We start from the raw sequence: 25,626 nt of genomic DNA on the forward strand, positions 1-25,626 counted from the left end.
GTGATAGACTCAAACATTTATGTGTCTCATTCAAATCCCAAGGTTGCCGAGACAAGAGCAGCCACATCACGCTGCAGGCTTATTATTTTTGGCAGGTCTTGTCACAAGCAGGAACAACAGGCGAGTGGAGACAATGAGGTAGAGACACACAGGCAGTGGGCGGATGCACACAGGACTAAATCTCAGGCCATAAAGATCCACCTCAGATCCATATCTCAAAGCTTGAACTTTATTAGCAAACTCTTGCAGCAGCCTTGTGGTTGCCATTCAGAAAATGTTTGTTGGGAATCACTTGATTCCGAATATCTCTATCATCTCTGATGGAAAGACATGTTAGCTTACTGTGTGGATGTTCTTGGCGTAAAGCATAGCATACCCAGCTTAAAATGAACTTAACTGTAGTGGGAGTGGGCCTACTTAACAAACACTCCCACTACTGTACGGCAGTCAGGACACATTGCTGTTTACTGATGCATCAAGACAGGCAGGCCGTCTGTCTGACTTCAAAAGTGTGATGCTGTTGCTGCTAAAAGCAAGGGATGGGTCAAATGTGGAGACCTTTATCAACTGTGTGAAAGTGTGTTCCCCTGTAAATTATGGGTAGTCGTTTTATTTTTATTTGTGGTTTCCACTGAAAGTGTGGAGATTTAATTTTTTTGTTTTAAAAAAAAACAAGAAGTGCCAAAAAAAAGCTTCTTATAATTTTCTGTTTTTTATCTTTTCCCATGAACAAACAACAATCATTACAAATCAAGCAAAACATGAACTGATTATTACAATTCTTGAGGTCTGATGGTTAAGAAAAGGTAAGCCAAACACACTTCTGCTTTACTGTAACCTCATGTTCATTTTTATGTTATTCATTTTAATATTTGCTGAATACCATTTGCAGATTGTAAATAGAGACTTTATTATTTATTTGAGTCAGAAAACAGGAGCCAAGTGAACTTCTTATACCTGATGTATATGTATTGACCTTTCAATATAAAAATGGCAGACATTTGTCAAGAAAGAAAATGACAGGAGCTTGTTAAATTAAGCCAATGGCTCAGCCAGTCCGTTTCTGAGCCCATTGAAGCCTGACACTGTGCCAGTATGAGCGACGGCAAAGCCCCAGAGCTACCTCACCTAAATGGAATCACATTTTTCAAGAGCATTTCTAATTGGTTGCTTCTTAAAATATTTACATCTGTGCTCTAAGGAGAACAGACTTTAATGCACCAAATACATCTTTAGCTGAATCTGAGGGAGGTAACCTATTCCTGCAGTTTTGTGGAAGATGTTAAAACATAAAAAAACGAGCAAAAACATCTCCACATCAGGCAGGAAATCAACATTTGGTGATGCCACCTTCAGCACGGTTAGCTCTTTTACTGGAAAATGTTTTGCAAGTTGGCAATAGAAACAAGAGACTATTAGGCCAATAAAAAATAAGTCATGAGTGGGGGACGCCAACATCGTGACATGATAGAAATCATTTTTAAAGAGATCTCGTCCAACAGGTGAAGAAGACTAGATTATTCCCCAGGCACCCTGTCCAGAACAGGCCGGTAACAACTCCTCCAAACTTATGGAAAACTTTTTGTTTCGCGTGGACATTAGCAGTACACACACCAGTAGATGAGGTTAAACAGGATGTAGGCGCCTGGGAAGATCATGCGAGAGTAAGTGTCAATGGTGTGGGTGTTCTCGATGATCCTGAAGCTGCGGATGCCCTTCCTCTTGGTCCCGTTGGACTCATTGTCCAAGGCAAGGTGCACCACCATCTGCTCCTGTTTGTCTGAAGCGTCCTCGGCTGGCATGGACGCTCGGGTGTACCCCGCCAGGCTGTTTGCATCCGCCTCGCTGTAGGTCCCGTCCAGCATCATGGTCTTTGTGTGGGGCATGCCACAAGCACAGGGGAGTGTTTGAGACTGCATGAAGAGGAGACAGGGAGGTAACGGCAAGCTAAAACATTTGCATCTACAATATGAACATTTCTGCACCTGGCTGTACCTGTTGTCTCACTTTCTCTCTAAGCTTGCGTTCTTTACCGTCCCTCACTGTTGTCAGGTAGTTGACAGCTGCGTATTCAAGCACCGAGAGGAAGACGAAGACAAAGCTGACCCAGAGGTAAATGTCCACAGCTTTGATGTAGGACACTCTGGGCATAGAGGCGTTGACTCCAGTGATGATGGTGGACATGGTGAGCACCGTGGTTATACCTGGAGCACATAGACACAAGGCAAGCTCATGCGTTTGCAGAGTGGACATGTTATGTTTACAGGTGCATCTGATGCATCCCAGTAACTTTAAAAACTACATCCGTCTGTCTTGACACGTCACGTGACTTTAAGCAGCTGCTCGGACGCAAACATGGAAGCTCAACGCCTAAGAGCTAACAAAAATGAAAGAATAAAACGGATTTGGAAAGTTTCTTTTGGGAGAAAAGAGTCCGTGAAGAAACTGAAGAAGAGGCTTCAACTTCAAAGAAAATAAAGCTGCTAATTACAGTCAAAACCAGGAGTTTTCCTCCAAATATGGATTTATTGAGACAGTTCTTCCCAGGTACCAGAAGCTGCTCTGCCCGATACACGGCATCTCTGAAATGTTTCAGTCGTAATAAAGTTGATTCACAGCGGATTCATGTTTATTATTATATTTAATTTTGTAATTTTGTGTTTTTATTTTGCTTTATTTATCCATCACACCTTCAAAATCTGTCAGCAGCTAAAGTCAGCATCTGGTTGTTTGCATCCACTTTGACGTAAAAAGGGAAAATCTTCATCACAGAGTTTAAGTTTACACCAGCCACTAACGTGTTAAATAAGGATTGAATGAAGATTCAATCAAATAAAGTTGTTTCGAATTCTACAATAAGGATGAATTAGGCAGGCATCTGTTAACAAACTTTAGTACAGAAAATGTTCGTCTCAGGAAATATATAATATATGATATCAGGAAATATGATAAATCTTTTTTCCCTGAAAGAGAATCAGAGACTGAGTTGAGTTCTCAGTGTTATGATGGTGTTCTATGAAAAAAAAGTAATGTTGCTTTTGTTGAATTATTTCGAAATCAGAAGCAACTTCTGCAAATCAACAACTTTGTTTCATTGAATCTTCATCATATGTAAAAATAAATACATACACAAATAAAAAACTCTACCAACGTTTTTAGATTTGTTTTAAACAAAATGTTTTGTAGTAGCATTTTATTTTAAAAAATAGGTTTTTAAGAAACCTGAAGCTCAAAACTTTTAAACGCAAACTTCGGTACCACGAGGGACCGATCCGGGAAAATATTGTCTGACATTAAACTGAAAAACCCTGAAAGAGGTTGGATACCACTGCTCTAGACCTCTTGCCAGACTCTGTGTTGCTCTACCAATAAAGTCACTGTCTCATCTCTGTAAATGTCTTTTCCTCAGTGCTGCTGTCTCTAGGCTGAACATCATGGCTGCTCTCACCACAGTTGTTTCACCTTTCCTTTCATCACACCTGACACTTTTCTCCACCCATTCCAACCTGCCTGCACTTGCTTCTTCACTTCTTTTCCACACTCTCCATTACTCTGGAGTGCTGACCAAAGATACTTCAAATCCTCCTCCATCTTTATCTCCCTGTAACCTCACTCTTCCACTTGGGTTCCTCTCATTCACACACATGTACTCTGTCTTGCTCCTTCTAACCTTAATTTATCTCCTTTCCAGACCAAACCTCCACCTCTCTGGCTTCACCTTCACCTGTTTCTTGCTCTCAGTACAATCACAGTGTCGTCTGCAAACATCATAGTGCATTGTGATTCCTGTGTAACCTCATCTGTCATCCTGTCCATCACCATTGCAAACAGGAAAGGGCTCAGAGCTGATTCCTAATGCAATTCAACCTCCACCTTGAACTCCTCTGCCACTCCTACAGCACACCTCACCACTGTCCTCCTACATGTACTGCACTGCTCTAACATACTTCTCTGTCACTCCAGACTTCCTCATACAATACCAGAGTTCTTCTCTGTCATAATCTTTCTCCAGATCTACAAAGAAAGTGTGGCCCCTCTCTGACCATTTCTGTACTTCTCTATCATCATCCTCAAAGCAAATATTGCATTAGTTGTGCTCTTTCTTGGCATAAAACCACACTGCTGCTCACAAATGTTCACTTCTGCTCTTAGTCTAGCTTCAGTTACTCTTTCCCATGACTTCATTGTATGGCTCATCAGCTTTATTCCTCTGTAGTTGCCACAACTCTGCACAGCTCCCTTATTCTTAAAAATGGGCACCAACACAATTCTCCTCCATTCCTCAGGATTCTTCTCCCCACCTAAAATCCTGTTAAACAACCCAGTCAAAAACTCCAGTGGCATCCTCCTAGATACTTCCATACCTCCACAGATAAATCATCAGGACCAAGTAGCTTTCCACTCTTCATTCTCTTTAATGCCCCTCTCACTTCACCCTTACTGATCTTTGTTGCTTCCTGCTCAGCCACACTCACCTCATCTGTTCGTTGTTCTCGCTCACTTTCTTCATTCATCCACTCTTCATAGTATTCTTTCCATCGTATCATTAAACTACTGACACTGCCAGGATCCATTTATCAGTTCTCCTCACTACACACAACAAGGCCTGTTTTCCTTTTTACAAAGCTTTTGATTGGATTCATAACTGAAGAGTAACACACTTCAACAGTTTTTGACAACGTTTCCAATTTAAGGTGAGTTTAACTTGGTTAAAAATAACCACATTAAAGGTAACAGAAAGTAAATATTCTTCATTCAAAGCTTTGATGCTAAAAAACTGACCATAATTTAAACACCCCATTGTTACTTTCAGGTCCTCTTGTGGGAATTGGGCTGTAGTTTTGGTTCCCCTTGATTTATTTCAGACAGGTTGTGCTTCATTCTTGTGCTTTCCCTCAAAAAAACAATAAAATTGAGAATTTGATCATACCTAAGGAGACTCTGGCCGGGACGGCCCGGCGGTCGATCCAGAAGGACACCCAGGACAACATGACCATGAGGGTGGCAGGGAAGTACGTCTGCAGCAGGAAGAAGAAGATGTGCCGCCGCAGAGTGAAGTTGATGTACAGACGGTTGTACCAGCCTGGAGGAAACATAAAGAAATAAACAAAAATTTTTTAAAGATATGAAGATAGCAGCTCTACAGTCACATTAAAAATCATATCAATGCAAAGAGAAAAAAATTAACATGTATATGTTTTATAAGGTGCATCAACAGAAACAGATAAAACAGATGATTGGTCATGGGGGGGAGGAATAACTGAAATTGTCTTGTGGTGTGTTCCAGTTTAAGATCAACAGTATTTCTCAGAGGAAGAGGAGGAACAACAACAAAAGGATTTGCTGAATGAAATCGTTTCTGTCAGAGTGAACAGCTCATGTTTTCTTCCACTGTGTAACCAGAAAGATTTCACACCAACATCAGCCATCGGGCAAGAAGAGCCGGCAGACATGTTTGCGTTTAGCAAAAACAACCAAAATCATCCTAGAAAAGAGGAGTAGCTTTAACCTCTTTCTGACAACTTCCCCCCAGGACTGTGTTTAGAAGAGAATTCAAACCATCAAGCCGGGAAGATCACAGATAAAACAAACCAAAAAGATCGGGACAGATGTGCCAAAGTCATAGAGGTTCAAGAAACAGACAGTGAACTTCTGGACCTGCAGAGTCACAAGATACAAACATGATCCGTAAACGTGTTCAGGGGAAACAGACAGATTGAGATTTTCAGCCAAAACTTCTCTTGGGTTTCTGTCAAGTTGCAATCAAACCTTTTTTTAATGATTCACACAGCATAGACATAACAACTGAAGAATGAAAAATATGGAAGATTTGCTTTGCTCTGAACTCTAATAAAAAAAAAAAAAGATGAAATCCTCCAAGAGTTTTTCCCTGTTGATGATTTTGACTTTTCTAAATGCACACAGCCTTTAAAAACTTTTGTAAGTTAGCCTCACTTATTGCTGAAGGTGCCAGTGGGTGGGTTCAATTATGTCGGCAGTTTGACTAATCAAGATATTTTCTAAACTGGTGAAGCCCATAGGGTTTCAGGTTGCTTCTCTTTTGAGATTTGAGGCTAATTTGGATCTTTGGACTTGTTGTTTGGAAGAATTCCCTGCAGTTTATGACTCCAGCTTGTTTATTTCATGCTGTTTGCTCTTCTTTTGGCAACTTCTATAACTGTAATAATTATATAACGAAGAAAAACTCTGTTGTCTCGAGTGGTTTTTGTGTGTGTCTGTGTGTGTCTGCGTGGGTGTCTGCGTACAAGTGGAAGTTTCATGTGACTTTGCATGAATAAAAGTATCCATCTATCCCAGGGGTGTCAAACTCCTTTTCACTGAGGGCTACATCAGCGTAGTGTCTGTCCTCAAAGGGCCAGATATAACTTATACATGTGACTAAATGTAATGAAAAATAAATGCAACAGCTCAATGTTAAATAACTCATTATTTACTTATTATACCTTTTTAAAGTGACAATTCCAGTTGCATAGAAAACATATGTTTGCTTGTTACTTTAGCATAAATCCTTTTACATTTGATTTTGTCAGGTTAGATTATATGGACAGTGTTTAAATCCAAATGTATAGTTACCCAATCCGAAATTTCAAGTCTGATTCCCCCTAGATATGAATAAATACACACCAATTTTTATTTTTTATTTTAAGAAATTAACATTTATGTTCTCGTGGGCCACATAAAATGACATGGCGGGCCACATTTGGCCCGCGGGCCTTGAGTTTGACACGTGTGGTCTTAACACTTTCTAAATCTGAGGTTCTGAAACAATTCAAAAATGTTTAAGGTTCCACTTCAATCAGTTTTTGATATCTTGTTAAAGGGTTCCCAGTGGCCTTTTATATCAGGATCAACGTATCTTCCAATAGTGGCTGTCTCTCCTGGTGGAGATGCAAAGAAGGCAAATAAAGAATCAGAAAAACTGGCTTTAACGTGGATTATTGAGCAAAGACGGACGGCTGTGCGTGTCTCCGAGAAAATGATCCGCGTGAAAGAGAAAAACGATTTTGAACACGTAGGTTGATGATGCTTCAAAGAGAAAAGAAACATTTGCAGTCAGTGCTAATCATTAATGTGTGATCATTGTGAACATTAATGTATTGAGTAATCTGCACTTTAGGCCCACCGCACTGCAGCATCTGGAGAACAATCAATCTTAAAAAAGTTTCATTTGAGAATTTGAAGGTTCTACAAACATAAATTTGCAGTGAAGATTTGGTAGTCTTTGGAGTAATTGGATTTTCTTCAAAATATCCACTGAGGGATGTCTCTGCTGTGGTTTTAGTTTGATAACATTTTTACTTTTGTTTCATTTAAATATGCTGTGGACAAAAAAAAAAGCTTAAAGTGTCTCAATTAACGTTTGTGAAACTGGAAAATTCCGCTTTGCTGCCCTGCAGGTGTGACAGGTGAAGAGTTCGTTCTGAAAATGAGAAAAAGCAGAAACGCAAGAGTTGAGGACAGAACAAAAACTGTGATGAACCATCCAACCGCCCATCTGAGTCCAGCTGCTGCACCTGAGGATCAGCATGATCTCAGGTCTCCTTACTGCCAACAAAACAACAATCCCATTTGGGTAAGGTCATAAAAAGGATTAATATTAGCAATGAGCCTCTGTGCTGAGATAATACCCAGCAAATAAAGTATATCAGTTTTACATAATTCTGCTGGAGCTCTGCAACAGCTGGACTGAGCTGCTCCAGGTTGGCTTACAGCATGACTCCACGTGACAGGAGCCCGCTGTGACAAACAGCAAGGAGGGGCCCTCATGCCTGAGGTTGGGCTTTTTATGGAATAACTCGTCAACTCAGCTTGACCTCTCTCATAAACTTAGAGCTTCCAGGAAAACTTTTGGAGTAGACCACAGAAAACATCTGGCTGCAAACACTTAAACTTTATACCAAGTATTGTTTTTTTTTTTTGTTTTTTTTTTTGGTTAGACCTGCTTAACTTCTTCTTTTCTGAAAGTATTGTTTTTGTTAACAAAAATTAACAAAAATTTGTTGAATTGATGCCTTTTCTTTTTCCAAATTTTTAAAATAACCTTCTTTGGTACAAATCTTTTCATTTAGGACTGACTTAAGATTGATTACCAAGTGTCAGACATGTTTAGTGAAACTATCATGATTGTGCTATCTTAGATGACCCCCCCCTCCATTGACGTGTTCTCCCCACCATGACAAAGGTGGATGAAGGTGGAAAGATTTCATGTAATCCATGGACACCAGTGAAGATCACAAATCATTGAAGAAAAAAGGTTCAGAGCACTGTCTAGTGGGTCTAGATGACCCAACTCCCAACGTTAAAGTGGCGAGGATAGCACAAGGGTTAAACACGCACCTGATGGTTGCAATTTCAATTTATGAAATAAAAATACAAATTTACCTGTCAGGTCCCCCTCTGATCATCTTTTGTATTGTAAAAGTGCTCCCGGTGGTCTTTTAATTAAAATTATGCAGTTTTTAGGCAAAATCATAATAACCTTTGTCGTTTGTTAGGACACCTCTGAGTTGTGACTGTTGGCGAGGAACAACCCCACCCCCCTTTCCCTTCCCTGTCAGAAGTGAGAACTCCCCCGCTGGTCACTGGCTGGAACAATCTCCATAGTTCTATCATCAGCAACATGCTTCTGAAATATTTTGAAATAGATTTGGCTGTTAGGCAGTGACACTGAGTAACTTTTTCATGCTGATTCAGACTCAAATTAGAGCCAGTATGTCAAAGATTTTACAATTTTATTGGCGTCCAATAGATCGTGTGTCAAATGTTTCAATCCATCTTTTCCTGTTTTAGATCATTTTCTGAGAAACCAGATTGATCTTCTGTAACTGTTCTAAAAAGTCACTTAAAACATTCAGCCAATAGACAATAGTAGACAATAGACAGGGATGGATGCTGAGGGCTGCATTCCTGCTTGTTTGCCAACATTCACTGATCTGGGATGTTCTGATTGGCTGGACACACCTGATTCAGGTAATCAGCTGTGAGTAGAGCAATGATACCTGGATGACATGCAGACACACTGGCTGGTGTGGTCTGGAATTGCCCACCCCTTGGTGTGGAAGAGAATGAGGGTTATGTCTGCAGTTCTGTGTTCCCTGAAGGCTGGTGACACAGAAACTCCTGGGCGCTAAACGAAACCTGTGTCTGTGACCCAAGAAGCAACTGTAGCTTTTTTTTTTGTTTTGTTTTTTAATTCGCCTGTCTGGATCAGCTTCAGAAATTTCCACAACATTCCAAAGACAAAACTTTGCAGAAATAACAGCAAATGTGTTAGAAATGAAAACCTAAAAACTGACACTTTAAAAATCCTCCCAAGTTCAGAGACGTGAACCAAAACAGATGAAGACATTTAAATAAAAAAGAAAATATCCCAAGCCAGAAAAATGTCTTAGCATGGAATGGGATTGGAGTCAAACTTGGGTCACAAAGATGAGGTGATTAGCATATTTTTGTGCTTTTCATTAGTTTCAGTGTGATACATTTGAATGATCAGAACTTTATTATTCTGCCAGCAGACCTGACCAGTTCAATTTCATATCCTCTGTTCATCAATATTCAGCACCATGTAATTTACACAATCCCTCAAGTATTATTGGTATTAACATAAAATCCTGACATGGAGCTCATCACAGAAACTCAAACTGAAGACATACTCGCCCTGGAGTCTGCAGATGCATGAATGTTCACGCACACGTGAACTCGGATGTGTGTGTGTGTACCTGTGCTGCTGTAGAAAGCCAGTCTGGAGGTGGTGTGAAACTTCTGGATCAGGAACTGAGACAGGGAGATCCTGTCGTCTGTGCTCAGGGACTCATCCCCGCTTTTCCAGTAGAGCATCAGGTCCTCGTCTGTGTAGGCATCTGAATCCAAACGAAGAGGAGTGAGTTAGTCTGCACTCCAGCCTCCGAGGAACCGACAAAAACACTTTGATAAAAGTTCAACTATAAAAGCAACGTCCTTCAGCAAAAAGTTACAAAGAGGCAAAATACATCTACTTTTGAAACCAGGACAAAATTACATTATTACTTAGCTATGAAGGAGCCACAGTGCTAAAGATGTGATTTTAGAACTCTTTAAGATAAAGCAGTCTGGTGCTGCTGATCAAATGGACTTCTATTGACCAAATTTGGAAATTTCCACAGAAAGAATTCCTAAAATGTATATTAACTCTTGTGCTATCCTAAGCACTTTAACATTGGGAGTTGGGTCATGTAGACCCACTAGACAGTGCTCTGAACCCTTTTTTCTTCAATGATTTGTGATCTTCACTGGTGTCCATCGATTACATGAAATCTTTCCACCTTTATCCACCTTTGTCATGGTGCGTCAATGTAAGGGTGGGGTCATCTAAGATAGCAACAGGGGTTAACAGAGTAGAGTGTGACATAACAGAAAGGAAGTTGATTCAGTGCAGGCTGAAGGAGCCTCATCCTACAGTAGGTTTGAAAGTTACCCAAACAATGTTGGAAAAAAAAGAAGAAACATCTAAGTTTTACAAATCTTCATCTGTAATCAGCTACTTTGGTCAGGTGGAAAAAGAGAATATCCGATTTTAGGTTTGCACTGAGCAGTGGATGAGAAAACTAATCACCAAATAATATAAAGCACAATGATCTCAAAGAAAAAGATCGCCAGTTAAACAAACAGCATTGAACAAGAAGAAGTTTAGAGAAACAGGCAAGCGTGGTGGGGGTAGTGTGATGGTGAGACGCTCCTTGGCAACTTCACTTCCTAGACAGATTTTTGTACCTAATCAAATCATAAATTCGATTTTTGCCATAAAAACCTTCTCAGCTTTGCAGCAGAACAGTGACCCAATTTTACAAAGAAGTGAAACTGAATTCAAGCTGCTCTGCTAAGAAAAGCTGGACTAGATTCCTGCACAGACATAAGAAATTTTCACTAGTAATTATGACAAACACCTGTTCAGATTCAGGAGGACGTGACTTTGTTATTTTTGTGTAATAGTTAATTTTGTTTGACTATTTGAATGTTTTCATAGGAACAAATCTCCTTTGTGTTGTCACTCTCTTTTTTTTTATCAGTACACAACTTTTTTTATCAGTACACAACTTTTTGCTTCTATAAAATACGGGATTTCTTGGAGGAAAATCTTGGGAAATCTTTATTTCCATTGAATAAATGAACTACGGCAGAAGTGGAGACTGGTGGCAGAAATGTTGGGTGAAAGTCACTGAGTGTCCCAGCAGTTTTGACATTTGATCTTACTATTTCTAAAGACTTTCATTCTGGAATGATGTTTTTGTGGTTTGATTCAGTGCTGCAGCTCAGAAGGCGCAGAACTGGTGTGATTTCGAGGCAAACGAAGAACTAAAATTGTTTTGATCAGAGAAGAAACAGCCAAGATGACGTTTTGTCTTTACTGCTAGGCTTTATGGTGTTGGTTGAAGCAGCAAGCTGTCGAAAATCCTTAAATATTTTATAAAGAAAAAGCAGATTTTTTTCCCCCAAAATATATCTCCCTTGGAAAGCAGAAGAATGTCTAAGTACATAATAACTTACAGCTTTCTAGCTCCAGGGTGCACGTCTGTGAGTCCAGTGGGAATCGGCTGAAGTCCATGTTGCAAGCCGCAGTGACTGTGACCCTGGGAGGGTTAAAGAGAGTAAATGTCTCAACTTTCTGAAAGCCCACCAGGTCTGACCTGCTCTCTTTCCTCACCTGAGGCTGTACAGAACGTGCCCGTCCGGGAAGACCCGCAGCATGATGTTGTCTGTGGTGGTGTCGTGGATGAAGGACCTCTTGGAATGGACGAAGAACACGTCAGGAACCCATATTTTCTTCACCAGGCGCCCGTCGAAGGTCATGCTTTTGTTAGTGGCGCTCGGGAAGGCCAGCCTCTCATCCTTCCAGTAGTGCCTCAAATACAAAGTCATGGTGAAGTCCTGAGGGCCCCGCGGAGGAAAAAAAAGAGGAGAACAGAGAAGCAGCCTGAGGATTAAGTGCCACCATGAAGACTCGCCTCCTCTGGTTTATTGAATTCCCTGTGGATTACATCACTGCGACCTGAGCTGCTGGATTATTCCAACAGTTTATGACTGAAATGCACACAGTCGGTTAAAGTGTTGAGCATATGTTAACTAAACACAATCTGCTCTTTCCATTGGTCCAGGATTTCCTTGGTCGCTCTGGGACCTCGGTGGTGCCTGTTGCCATGTAGGCAGGGGGTGTCCTGCTCTCCCGCTGCCGGTCCATGTCACGGATCATCCTCTGCCCTTTCTCCTCCTCGCAGCATTACATAAGAGCAGATCACTTTGGAATAATGGCCGCAGTAACACATTGTACTCTTGGCAAACACTATTAAGTATCTTTTGTTGCATAAGAGGAGTTGAGGGACATTTCCGAATCCTGCGGATGAGTAATAACTGTGTTCACAAAAGAAAGATGATTTAAAGTTGAGTGCTGAAATCCTATTTCATGATGGACGCTTTCTGAAGTCCCTGCTATGCATTCCCTCCATGCGTTTAATTAGAGTAGAGTGGTTTCGGTAAAGATTCCAGGGGACACGGCTTCTATCTGTTCAAAGGCTGGTAGCCCCCTCTTTTAATTCCATTTCTGTCTAAAGAAACAGATTTTTTTTGTAAAATGAAACCACAACCTTAAGATGGTGGATAGTGCTACCAGTAAAAGCTTTGTGGAGGCGAATTTCCTGTTGAAGCCTCATGAGGAGCTGATATTTTTCTTTTAACCCTTGTGCTATCTTAGATGACCCCCCCCTTGCATTGACGTGTTCTCCCTACCATGACAAAGGTGGATAAAGGTGGAAAGATTTCATGTAATCCATGGACACCAGTGAAGATCACAAATCATTGAAGAAAAAAGGTTCAGCGCACTGTCTAGTGGGTCTAGATGACCCAACTCCCAATGTTAAAGTGCCTAGGATAGCACAAGGGTTAATAAAAACAGTGGGGGAAAATAATGGGGTTAATTTGGTATGAACGAACCTGACTGAGGGAAGAAACGGTGGTGTCAATGAAAACAGAAGGGATACAGTGGTGTGAAAATGGCAACAACAAAAATAAACTACCCCGGATCTCCTCTCCTCCTCAGTACCGAGTGCAGGTGAGCAGGCGCTTACCGAACCTTTCACCCAGGAGTTAATTAACAAATTAAAAAGGTGAGATGTCCAAAACTACAAAGTAAACGAGAAAATGTGCAAAGGAAATACATTTTGACTCTTAAACACGAAAAAAACACAAAAGTCTTACAACCCCTCTGCATCCTGGGCAGGGATGTGGAAGCGGTGGAGGAGTACAAATATCTGGGTGTGACTATCGACAGCAGACTGAGCTGGAGGAGCCACAGCACTGCTGTGTACAAGAAGGCCTGCAGCAGACTCTACTTCCTGAGGAAGCTGAGGTCATTTGATGTGTGCAGCAAGATGCTGGGGATCTTCTACCAGTCTGTGGTAGCCACCACCTTGTTCTCCTCCGTGGTCTGCTGGGGAAGCAGCATTGCAGTCAGTGACACCAACAGACTGAACAAGCTGATCAGGAAGGCGGGTTCTGTCATTGGCTGCAAACAGGAAACCTTTAAAGCAGTGATGGAGAGGAGGTCACTGAACAAGCTCTTATCCATCATGGACAACCCAGAGTATCCTCTCCACCCTGTTCTGGACAAACAGCAGAGGTCCTTCTCTAGAAGGCTCAGACAGCTCCGCTCCAAAACTGCCCGGTACCAGAAATCCTTCCTGCCAAATACTATAACCCTGTTCAATAACTCACAATGCAGAAGATAACCTTTGCACATTTTTTTTTCTCTTTTCTTTATTTTGCACATTTCTTTTGCACATTTCTTTTGCACATCTCTTTACCTGCACTGTTTTGTAAATAGCTCTTTAAATTATACCACATTTTCCTTGTTCTCTTTTTTATTTTTATTTATATTATTCTTACTCTTTTTTTCCTGTCAGTTGTTATGGTAACGAACAAATTTCCCACGTGTGGGATCAATAAAGTATTTCTGATTCTGATTCTGATTCTGAAAAGCACCTCTCAGGTTCAGACCAATAAAATCTATTTACCCACCTCTTTGACACATAACATAAACCTTATATAAATGGGGTGGTGGTGTGGGCTCAGTGGTTTCAAAAATGCTTCTTAAAACGTCTGAAAGTAGTTATACGGTTCTGGCTCTCTTTGCTGCAGAACTTTGTTGTCATTTATCTGGTACCGGTACTTTAATGTTAAAACACCTGTGAGTAAAAATGTCTTTAGAAATAAAATAAAACCTCTGATGGCATCCTTTCGCTTGTCTCTAACTGTTTACAGTTTAGCATCAGTGAGACAGAGGTCGGGGAATAAATGTATAACCGAATTTATAACCGAAAAAGAAAGAAAATATTCTTAACAAATTTGTGATTATTTTTCATGAAACTGAAGATGAATAATATTTGATGTCCACATACATTCTCATTAATGTCACACAATGTCTGTAACTATTCAGGAGCAAAATGGTTTGACAGTTAGCTTTCATAAAGTTTCCCACTAAATTCCTTTGCGGGTCACAGGGTTTGCTGGAGCCTAACCCAGTCACTGCTGGGTGAAGGTGGGGTCCACCCCGAATAGGTCGCCAGTTTGTTACAGGGTCACACATTCCCAGACACGAACTCTCACATTCAGACCTAGGGAAAGGTTAGAATTAACCTCTGAAGCATATTTTTGGACTGTGGAAGGAAACTGGAGTTCCCACATGTGCACGAGGAGAACTTGCAAACTCCACACAGATCTCTTACGTTTTTGGAAACTAAATTAAGAAATGTTAAAGACAAGTTTGAGATACCACTGATAATCAAAATTTTTTTTAAATCAAACTTCAGTACCATAAGAGTGAGGTGTAGAAAAACGTTGGAAAAAAACACAACCACTCTTAGACATTAACAGACTCTTTCCCTAATGCTCTTTCCATTTTATTAAAACCTTATGACAACAGTCAGACCCCTACATGAGATCCACAAAACAGTTTATTAGCTTGGAGTAAATAAAAAAAAATGTTCAGGGTCTACCCCGCCTTCGCCCAACAGCAGCTGGGACAGGCTCCGAAAACCCCACGACCCGCAAGGGATGTGGCGGTTTAGGTAAACGGATGGATGGATGATTGGATGGATGGATGAATGGATGAGTGGATGAATGGATGAGTGGATGGATGGATGAACATCTGTTTATTTGTTTTGTTTAGAACTCTGACCAGCAAAGATCCATGAGCTCTCCCTTTTCTCAGACAAGTTTGATCTCTAGAGAGAGAAAAAAACAAAACAATCTCTGTAATGAGTCTGTAGTCTCCCACAGGTGGAATTTATCCATGTTGAAGATTTGTGCATTTTCCAGTTAAGATTGCCTAGCTTCCTTAGATTTAGTCCTTCAACTTTTTTCAGATTTTTTTTAGTTAATTCTCCCAACAAACTCAGCTAATCTTCTTCATGCGTGTCTGTCTGTGCCCTCACACATCCCCATCCAAGAATTAAGGCAAAACAACTCAAGAAACCACCAAAACTAACTCCATTAGTTTCTTTTTTCACAGTAAAAGTGGTTGGTTCCCTAAAATGCTTTTTTGCAGACCCTAAAAAATAAATAGTTTACTGAAATATAAGTTTTAGTGAATTTTTGACTCCAAAATCAGCACCGGACTCCCTCCATTTTTACCTCTCTTTGTTGCAAAGTCATTAAACACTCAACTTTGGGATCCAAATTAAATATAATCCTCATTTGTCCTTGAAACAGGATCTTATGCAACATCAGGACAACTGTTTTGGATCCAGTTTGTGTTTTCTAGAACAGAAGGTTGGTTTAATTATGTCACATGGCATTAAATGTAGTCTGACCTCCAGCCAAACCAATGGTTCCTGCCAACAAGCCCTCGTATTTTAGCTCTGATTACGGCCCTGCAAACATGAGTCAGTTTCTGTAGAGAAGAACACATGACCTTAGAGAGAGCAGAGTCCCCAACCACCAACAGAAACGCTTTCTGTGTCTTATCCTTTCTGTGCTGTCTCTACTGTCTCCATGTTTCTACAGGCTGTAGAGTCAAAGCAGGAGCTGTGGAGGATTCATTTTTATGACGTAGCCTTACCTGTAACCCTTGTGCTATCCTATGTACTTTAACATTGGGAGTTGGGTCATCTAGACCCACTAGACAGTGCTCTGAACCCTTTTTTCTTCAATGATTTGTGATCTTCACTGGTGTCCATGGATTACATGAAATCTTACCACCTTGTCATGGTAGGGAGAACACGTCACTGTAAGGGTGGGGTCATCTACGATAGGACAAGGGTTAAAGTCATCTTCTCACCTGGTCACACTCCTGTGGGTTTTTTCTTCAGCTAGTCACCTTTGGGGCAGCTGATTCTTCTCTTTCTCTGAGCTTAATTTATGATTAACTCTGAGAAACGCAACGCAAGTTATGAAATGTTACAAGCCACTCACCATATCTACTTCTGAGATGCTGTCCAAACTTTCCACCTGTACGTCCACTCCAACTGGGACTGCAGGTCCTGCAGGGGGTATCAGAAAAACTTCATCAAAATGATGCTTTTAGATTAACAAGGTTGTGTTTGTTTTTTTCAAGTATTTTAAACTCCCATTAGCTGTCACACACATAGGTGAGTTAAATTTCTCTGCATTTGATCCACTGCCTGGGGAGTGGGGACACGGCTGCGCTCGGGAACCATATTTGGTGGTTTAACCCCCCAATCCAACCCCTTAATGATGAGTGTCAAGCAGGTCCCATTTTTAGAATCTTTGTTATGACTCGGCTGTGGATTTAAAGTCACAACCTTCCAGTCACAGGGCAAACACGCTTCCACAAGGCCATTGAGCAGGTCAAATAAAACCGTTACTGCAAGTAATCAGATGATAGATGACATTCAAACACATCCTGAGAGCGGATGAAGCTACAGCGAGGAAGAAAGTGAGTCAGCAAAGGTATCTACAGTTAGAGAAGACAAACAAAACACACAGAAAAATAGATGAACATCAGCTGTATGACAGAGACCCATGTATGTAACAATGACACAAGAGGAGTAGAGAGAAAAATGCCCCATAAAACCTGAAACTACCCCCAGCAGTCTGAGCAGCATATGTAAATACTAGTTATTAAGTCAATCTCAATTATAGGTTTGATCAAAAAGGAAGGTTTTAGGTCTGGCTGTGCAGACACAGATGGTCTCTTTCTCCTAAACTGAAGTACAGACATAGTTCTATATAAGAGGAGCCTGATGACTGGAGGGTCTGCCCTCTCATTCCAGTTCTTATTGGAACTACCAAGCATCCTGCAGATTGGGAGAAAAATTCTCACTTAAGAAGATATAATAATTGTGAGGTTTACACATATGAAAAATAGTAATTCTTGTTAGGGTTGTGCCGATGGACGATACCATCCCGACGGACAATACAATCATCCATCGGGATGCCTGACTGACATCACGATGGAGAGACACCATTGTGATGCCACGCCCCCGCCACGGTGCGAATCGACATCATAAGTCGATCGGATCAATGGTCGGATTAGAATTCAACCATATACATGGGGCCCAGAAAACCTTTTTCCGATTATAACAAACGTTCACATGGGTCACACTTTCGGTCAGAATAAATCATTTGTACATGCACAGTAGTGTTTGAAATACCGGAAGAGGAAATGAGTTCCGCCGAGCGGCTGCATACATAGATATCTGGCAGCTCTGTAATATGCAAGATGATCTTCTAAATGTGCTTTTATTAATGTTACGGTTATTATAAAGCGCCTCTTCGCTCATCATTTTAATTTTAATCCGTGTGGTCAGTGCTTTTTCTGTTGAAGAACGGAGCCAGAAGAAGCCAGGGCTAAGAGAGAACACGGGCTAACAACAACATTTAGCCTTTGATGAACATAAAATCCATGCGGGAAATGCTGCAATCTGCATCCTGGCTGCACATAAATATGTGGGAATAACATCAGCCTTTATTTTGTCGGCACACAACTGGGAACACAAATCCCTGTGATTGTTTGAACGGTTTCTAAGGACTGAGCGACATTTCTGCTTTGAAAAGCTCAGACACCGCCCCAAAGCTGCTGTGTGAGCTGGCGGTCCGAGCTTTGCCCGGACACACACTTTTACCGGGAGACCCGGTTCTCCTGAGTTCGGTAGCTCGTTCACCTAGAGCTGCGGGATGGATCGCAGTCCGAAGTCTCACACACGTAACAAAGCATCCTCCCTTCTCCTCAAACACAAAGCTATAAGTCCTGCTGCTCTGCTCAGAGACACAGTCACTTGGTCCATCGGTCCACTTGACTAATGAAGTGCAGGAGTGGAGTATGTCTTTTCTATTTATATATATTTTTTTGTTAAATTTACTTCCCTCAGTTTATACTGGACATTATTTTTTCATCGCAGGTGGGTCATTAGTTGGGAAATAAAATAAATAAAGTAATAAAGTAAAATAATGAATAATAATTATATGTATAATTATAATTATATAATAATGAAAAACTAAAAATACCCCCCCCAAACGATATCATCGTCCATCCCGATGTTTTACAGTAAACATCGTCAACTGCCAATTTAAGGGACATCGCCCAACCCTAATTCTTGTATGTAGGACTATGGATGAACAATGATATTTCTAGATAAGTTTCATAACAAACTGATGGGGGATTACTAAATTCCAGTTGAGAAGCAAACAAGTCCATCGATAACTTGATGAATGAATGGATGGTAAATGGTAAATACTTATATAGCGCTTTCTACCATCTTACGAAGGCCCAAAGCGCTTTACAGTCACAGTCCCATTCACCCATGCACACACACATTCACACACTGATGGCGGCTCCGCTTCCAAACACTGGCGCTAACCTCCCACCAGAGGCAAGGTGGGGTTCAGTGTCTTGGCCAAGGACACTTCGACACATGGGTGTGCAAGGCGGGAATCGAACCTGCAACCTTACGATCGTGGATCGACCGCCCTACTGCTGCACCGCAGCTGCCCCATATGGATGGATGGATGGATGGATGGAGGAGCTGCTCTGACTCTCACCTTAGTGATTACCCAGTTTGACTCTTTCTAGAAGCAGCAGCCTCAACTGACCACAAATGATGCTTAAATCATCTTAATGCAGTTTGAGTTGTCAGGGATGGAGGTCTGAGGAGGACCAACACACAGGAGACATGACTTCATGGCAGAATTATCCATCCATTCTTTTTCCAAACCTGGTCATGGTCACAGGGGTGCTGGGGCCTAACCTTTGACTTGTTTATGAGAACTGGACTGGGTGACCCCTCCCCCATCACATTCCAAACAGGAAGTAACTGTTGGAAATACCTGCTGGTTCCTAGAATCTGAAATCCCATATCCCCAATAAACAGCAGTTTATTGCCTCAATAAAAGTATGTAGTCTCACGTCCAACATTCAAAACGTTTGATTGCACTCCCACTCCCCTCCGAGGGAGTGGATGTGCTTCCAGATTCCAGTTGGCTTGACCGCGCACCTGCACTTGGCTGTGGTCCTCACCTCTGGCTAATCTGTGCTCCTGTTCCTGACTGTGTACCTTGTCTCTGGCTTGCCCCCACTACTGCTTCTACTCCTGGATGTGGATTCTGTCTCCGGGTCGTCTCGCGCCCTCAGCCGTCCCCCCTCTCATCTGGATGAAGCTCGTCTGTTGGACTTCAAATATGTAGTTGTAGGGTTGGATAAGTTAATTCTTCTCTATGAGTTCTGGTACATCGCCTGTCCGTCCTGGGGGAGGATCCCTCCTTCATGTGGACACCCCTGAGGTTTCTTCTTTTTTTCCTGAATCCGTTTTTTTAGGAATTTTTCCTTACCGCGAAAGAGGGTCTAAGGGCAGGGAGGTCCAGTTTAGTTTAGTCTGTTTAATTAAAGTTAAGTATTATCCTATTGAATTCTATTTGTTTATGATACGTTTGATTGTATTTTCACTTTACAATTACCAGTACGAAGTCCATTGACTGTTGTTGTGAATTTGGATTGAATTTGAATTGAATTGACAGATTCTCATGAGCTCGCTTTCAAGTGGTAGGGGTGTGGACTTCAAACAAGCTCATTCCTGACTGACCAGAGTGGCTTCCTAACTCAGACCAACTCGGACTGCTTACTAACACTCTCTGGCTCCAACATGGCGACGTCTGTATGGCAAAAATATGGCAACTGAATTGACTTCATTTGGTCGGAGCTGGAAGTGAACCATTTTCTATAAGTGATGACACACTCACTCCAGTTCTTTTAATCCTTGTGCTATCCTAGGCATCATTGGGAGTTGGGTCATCTAGACCCACTAGACAGTGCTCTGAACCCTTTTTTCTTCAATGATTTGTGAACCTCACTGGTGTCCATGGATTACATGAAATCTTTCCACCTTTATCCACCTTGTCATGGTAGGTAGAACATGTCAATGTAAGGGTGGGGTCATCTAAGATAGCACAAGGGTTAAACAGTCATTAAACCTATTCCAGCTTCTTTTGAGCAAAAGTGGAGTGCAGCCTGGATGGTTCTCAATTCCATCAAAGAGACAGATAATTGCACTCTCATATTCATACCTAAGTGACACTGTTTAGAATCATCGATCAACCTTTGAAGACAGTTTTTGGACTGTTGGAGGAAACCAGAGTAACTGGAGACAACCCACAGAAGCAAACTTCATACAGAAAGGTACTAGCCAGAATTTGAAACAGGGTTAAGAGGCGAGAGTGCTGACCACTACACCACTGTACAGCCCTTGTGACAGAGACAAAAAGTGCTTTAAATAAAAATCAAACAAGAGAAAACAAAGCTAGAACCAACACATGACAAACTAAAAAGCTGATAAAGGTGATAGGCCAGATGGTGTCTTGGACCTAACACCACATGGAACTGGACTGTTGGCACTCTGGCCATTGCAGTAGACTGTTGTTTTAGGTCCACAATGGCCCAATCTTCCCCTTTTTCTTCATCACCCTGCCACACCACATTTTGCCTTTTCTTTAGCCTTTTCTAATGTTTTATGATTGTTATTATTAAAATGTTATTTTTTGAGCTTCTGCTGTCTCTTTCAACAACCTCCAACCCTAACAGCTGTATCATCATCCTCAGGCTCTGTAACAAAATATTCCGACAAGCTGAGGGTCCAAATAGAAACTTTTCTCTGGAAGCAGCAGCCCCAAACAGCTGAAGGGGCGCTGATGCTGCAGAGCTAACATTTGATCCGAGGAGGAACCAGCCTCACGGTGGTCTGCATCCATGTCATCATGTCGTCCTCTCCAGCACACGCTCCTAAAAATAACCAGACAGGGGATCCTGCTAAGCCATGACTAATGACTGGAATCATTTCACATGAGATCTTTCATTAAACAGATCTCTGTGTTCTCCTGGTTGTTCATGTTAGCTGATTGAGAGGATTATATCCAGTTTGGGATTTGCAGGGATATGGAGGAGCATCCTGGTAGTCTTATTATCACCAGCACAACAAACTCACACGCCCTTCTGTCATTTTTGTGTGGGAGTCACATTGGCCGCTGTAGTACTAGTAATTTTAATCTGCAGCAGTGAGGCGCCTGCTCTTATGTAACTGTGAGGGTAAAGCTGCTACCTGGAACAGGGGATATTAACTCCTCCCCATATGTCGGACATCACGTGCAGGACGGGTAAATCCAAAGTTCTGGTCCCTTTAGCGAGTCCGAAACACCGACGCCTGCTGGAGGGAGCCTCGTCCGTCTGCGGTCAGGCTCACGCAGACCTCTTGGATTTGCTGTTAGCCCAGCTGCAAAAAAGCTCTAACAAGCTGCTCCTCCACGTCTCTGACAGAAACTTCAGTACACAGCACGCCTCCTGCTTGCTTCTAGGAGATTTGAAGATTTTCTGCATCAGTAAATTGCTGACAAATTCCCTGATCCCAGATGAGACCCATTAGTGACTCGCAGCAGCAGGAAAGCATCAGGCAGCGACTCCTCGTGACCTTAAACTCGCTTTTCCACGAACAGAGCCGGGCTTCAGCATCAAAGCATAAAGAGTCACGTTAAAACACACATTTATGCTTTCATGGTTCTTCTGAGCCTGGCTGCCCTACAAAACCCTTTTTTAGGCAGCGTGAGGATTGCAGATTTTTCACTTTAATTGAATTTCTGCTTTGAGTCGTGTTTTTTGTGTTCAAACTCTGTTGAGTTTTCAGGTTCTGTTTTTTCCTCTCAGTTAGCCTTAGCATACTTCAGTGGTCATGTTCAGCTGTATCACTAAATTCCCATTCTGTTGTCTCAAATCCATAATATATAGCTGGATGGTGTCAGATCTCCTGTTTTGTTTGTATCCCTCAGTTTTGGTTCTATTTGTGGAAAATTGTATTTTTAGTTTTTTTAACATGTTCCTCTTGATAAAGGACGTATATAAAGGAAATCAAGCTTAAAATTGGATTTTTGAGGATTAAGTCAATTGTGAATCAGGAGAACAATAAAAATGCTGTTTGAAAACGATTGTATTTGTGTCGTATTAAATATGCTGGGCAGATCTCAAGCTCCTTGCTCTGCTCCATTCTGATGCATCTGCTTGCAGACAAATAGATCCATGTTCCTCCCCAGGGAGGCGTCCAGGAGAAATCCCCACCAGATGCCCAAACCACCTTAAACCTGCTCCTCTCTGCTCCAAGCTCTGAGTTTTCTTTTTTTCTTTTTTTTTTTAACTTGTCTTGTCCAACAGCTGGGCAGGCAGATGAGAGCTGACGGCCTCTTGTGTTGGACATATTTTACTTTAACAACAGGGGTTATTAATCTTCAGAAAAACCAAAGGTATGTCTGAATAAACCCCTTTTGTAATTGAGGCCAAACTTTATTAATTTCAATCAGGTTTGAAAATCTTTAGTGTTGGACCGGACGGAAAAGGAAAGAAGGGAAGAAGAGAGAGGGATGGTAGAGTGGGACGTTAGGGGGGGGGGGGGGGGGGGGGGGGTAAGAGGGTGATAATAGGAGGGGGGGGGGGATAAGACCATGAAGCAGCATAAAGCAACAAGTTTACTGGTTGTTTATCATTACGCTAAGGTTCAAATGTAGTACAAACAGGGCGGGGCCTATCCACACACACACTCACATGTTATCAACACACCTGTTGGCTGAAAGAAGAAAAAAACATCCACATGTCAACATGTACACAAAACAGATAGTGTTCACACACACATACTTATGCCTTTAAACCAACTAGTGTGAAATTTTTCATTCATTCAATCATGCAAACTGTTAGTGCAAAGGTGAGCTAACACCTGTGCTCAGGTGAGTGTTTATGTTTTTCTAAAATGGACGGTGGAATGTGAAAAGAAGGAGGAGGAGTGACCAGCCACCCCCACACCAAGACCCCCGCTGCATCAGCAGCGGCAGCCGGAACCCCCAACGCCACACGGCAGCAGGCTGGGAACAACCGCCCCCCGGGCGACCCAGCCCGCCACCCAGGCCAGGGCCAGCAGGACCGCCGCGAGGCCCCCAGACCCAGAGAGCAGGGAGGCACAGAGGGAAAGGGAGCGCCGCCCAACTTAACCAGGAGGGCAGCCCCCGCCGCGCCGGGAGAGCACAACGCAGGGCCCCACCCGAGAAGGCCGCCCACAGCCCCAGACGAGCAGCCCACCACCCCCCAGGAGTTCCGGGCATCCCCCCGCCCCAACCCCAGGTACGAGCCAGGACCCCCCAAGGGAGACCCACCCCACACTCCAGGCAGCCACCCACCCGGCCCACGGTTGGTCCAGGGAGGAGCAAGGCAGGGGCCAGCCGCCCCCGCCCAGAAGGGGAGCGCCCCGGGGAGAAAGGGGGCCCACAAGGGGTGTTGTTAACTTGGCCCGACCAGGCTCGGCCACAGTTGGAGACTTGGCGGGGCCCAGCACCCAGGGGCAAGGACCCGAACCCACCCCCCAGGGACACGGACACCCCCGGTTCAGGTGTAATGTGAACCCCCCCCGCGCGCAGAGAGAGCACCGCCGGGCCCAGGAAACCGGCACCCAGGGGACACAGCCGCCGTTCCCAAGGACCCCGTACCCCCCACCAGGGAAGGGGTAGGGGACAGATGGTCCTGGGTCCCACCTTCTTTGCAAATGTGTGTGCGTGTATGTGTGTTTGAGAGGGTCTGTGTGTGCGTGTGTGTGTTTATTTTGGAATGTATATTTTGAGGGGGGAGGGGTGTGTGTACTAAGGGGGGTGCGGTTAAAATTGGCGGGTAGGGCACTGAGGGGATATCTCCTGATTACTCACAGTGATGTCCCCTCACCCTCCCCACAAAGGGGCCCTAAATGTCTAAGATGCGGTTAAAATTGGCGGGTAGGGTGCTGCTGCTTACTGGCAGTGATGTCCAAGCATCCCCCCCCCTACCAAGGGCCCTACATGTCTAAGGTGCAAATAAAACCGAAAGAGGGGGGGCCCACTTCATACAGCAACCATGGGAGGGGGGGACCACTACCAAGTAGCCCCCCCAAGGCGTATTGCAGGCTAAGCCCCCTACCCCCTCACCCTAATATGAGGTAATCTGATAGCTCTGAGTTTTCTTGATAAGATACTTTGACTCATGCTAGGAATTATCAAGTAACAAGCTGTTTCAATTTTTCCGTTTGTATGCCACCAAATAAAAACCCTTATCCAATTGGGAACGTGAAAGCACCTAGCTAACCTCGATTTAAAATTATTATCTTATTCCTCTTCTTTGCACATTAGTGTCCCCCCCATCAAAGATTCTAAAAGGTAAAATTACTTGAAATCAAAGAAAATATTTTTGAAATGCTGTCTTTCAGCCACTGCAGCTGGTTCTTTAGGGGCTAAAAACATATACAAATCATTTTCAGGTGAAACAAATCTTCTGAGCCCAGAATGGCTTTGTTTCCTTATACGGACAGATTTGGTTAATTAAAAAAAGGCTGTTAGAGTAGCTGAATCCCACAATCAATTCAAAGCAAATCGTTTAGAGTGCAATTAAAACCAAACAGAAGTATAAAAAAAGAAATCCATATGGAGTTTTGACTTGACCTAAAATAAACATTAAATGATCTTTTTCATAAAGAATTACTATATCTGCAGCTTTTTCAGCACTTTGGGTTCACTCTCACTTAACTGCAAAGGGTTGAAAAAAAATGTAATGTTTGCAAAAGGTCCCAAAATATGTAGAAATGGGAGCTGGAGTCCTCAATTTCCTCCCGTAAGTACCAGTTCCATTTTATTTAACCCTACTTTACTAATGAAATTTGGCTCAAAATATTTTAATGCAAACTAATAATTTTAGAAGATTTATTTGTACTTTGTTTAATTATATTTTACTTCAAAAATAAATATTTATTTCATGTCTCTTGTTTTCCTTTTAGCTGAAATTCTGCTGTGCTTCGGTTCATGCTGAGGGACTTTGGGAGGCATTTGGGGTTTATTTACCCTAAAATTGGTCAAAACTAAATAAAAATCATGAGATCATGTTCAGATCTGAAGCCTGTGGGTGTCCATGGTGACTGAATTGATGACCGGTGGTCAGAAATTGCCTCTTGGGTTTATTGTGCAGTCAGAGAGCTTTTCTAAAGAGTTGAAAGAGATGCTGATAAACAAAGAGCTGGTTGCAAAGTCTGGTTGCAGCAGCATCACACAGTCAAATGTGCCTCTCTGTCTGCAAATGGA

The 25,626-nt window shown here is 42.4% G+C and overlaps 1 protein-coding gene across 1 annotated transcript in view; it reads right to left on the reverse strand.

Moving 5' to 3' along the window:
* Positions 1-682: 682 nt before the first annotated feature.
* Positions 683-25,626, reverse strand: part of LOC101163783 (gamma-aminobutyric acid receptor subunit rho-2) — a 30,298-nt gene continuing 5,354 nt past the window's right edge. Inside the window, exons 3-9 of the mRNA XM_004083907.5 lie at positions 16,462-16,529; positions 11,702-11,925; positions 11,545-11,627; positions 9,741-9,881; positions 4,931-5,083; positions 1,996-2,204; positions 683-1,913 (exon numbers count right to left, since the gene is read on the reverse strand). Coding sequence (XP_004083955.1) covers positions 1,599-1,913; positions 1,996-2,204; positions 4,931-5,083; positions 9,741-9,881; positions 11,545-11,627; positions 11,702-11,925; positions 16,462-16,529 — 1,193 coding nt within the window. The 3' untranslated portion in view covers positions 683-1,598. The remainder of the gene's footprint in view (positions 1,914-1,995; positions 2,205-4,930; positions 5,084-9,740; positions 9,882-11,544; positions 11,628-11,701; positions 11,926-16,461; positions 16,530-25,626) is intronic.

Source organism: Oryzias latipes, chromosome 24, assembly GCF_053564925.1.
Source record: "Oryzias latipes strain Hd-rR chromosome 24, Olatipes_Hd-rR_3.1".
NCBI lineage: Eukaryota > Metazoa > Chordata > Actinopteri > Beloniformes > Adrianichthyidae > Oryzias > Oryzias latipes.